General features: G+C 47.8%; 1 protein-coding gene across 1 annotated transcript in view; it reads left to right on the plus strand.

Moving 5' to 3' along the window:
* LOC119585998 overlaps positions 1-446 on the plus strand; it is a 20,258-nt gene that overhangs the window by 19,216 nt on the left and 596 nt on the right. The window contains exon 6 of the mRNA XM_037934710.1: positions 115-316. Within this exon, the coding sequence (XP_037790638.1) occupies positions 115-316 (202 nt within the window). The remainder of the gene's footprint in view (positions 1-114; positions 317-446) is intronic.

A 446-nucleotide genomic window follows, 5' to 3' on the forward strand; every position in this document is an offset into this window, starting at 1 on the left:
TCCCCCTTGCCGTTTACGTTTTGATAGGGAAAAGGTATACAAGCCTGAAGTGATGTTAACAAATCATTATCTCGTCAGTGGTTTGAATGGATGAGTAACGTCCCTATCTCTCCAACGTCAATGCAGAGAGTCCGCCGAATTCCCTGGAGCGCCTCGGAGTGTCCAGCGTCGAGGAATTCCGCAAGAAATACGACCAGACTGGCCCCGAGTGCGACCAGTCCAAGCTCACTATGCTGTACCTCGGCGTGACTGGGGCCGCCCTCATCCTCATGGTCATCATCACGGTCGTGGGTTCATTCATCCTTCTGAGTTATAGGTGAGGTCAAGGGAATGGTGAGAGTGGAATGAGAAAATAGTCTTCAGTTATTTGATCATATTTTCGGTTAAAGACCCTTTTTTATCATGGGATGCAAACTTTAGCATTGCCTACATACCTATCAATGCCA

Source organism: Penaeus monodon, chromosome 20 (genome assembly GCF_015228065.2).
Source record: "Penaeus monodon isolate SGIC_2016 chromosome 20, NSTDA_Pmon_1, whole genome shotgun sequence".
In the NCBI taxonomy this organism is placed as follows: Eukaryota; Metazoa; Arthropoda; class Malacostraca; order Decapoda; family Penaeidae; genus Penaeus; species Penaeus monodon.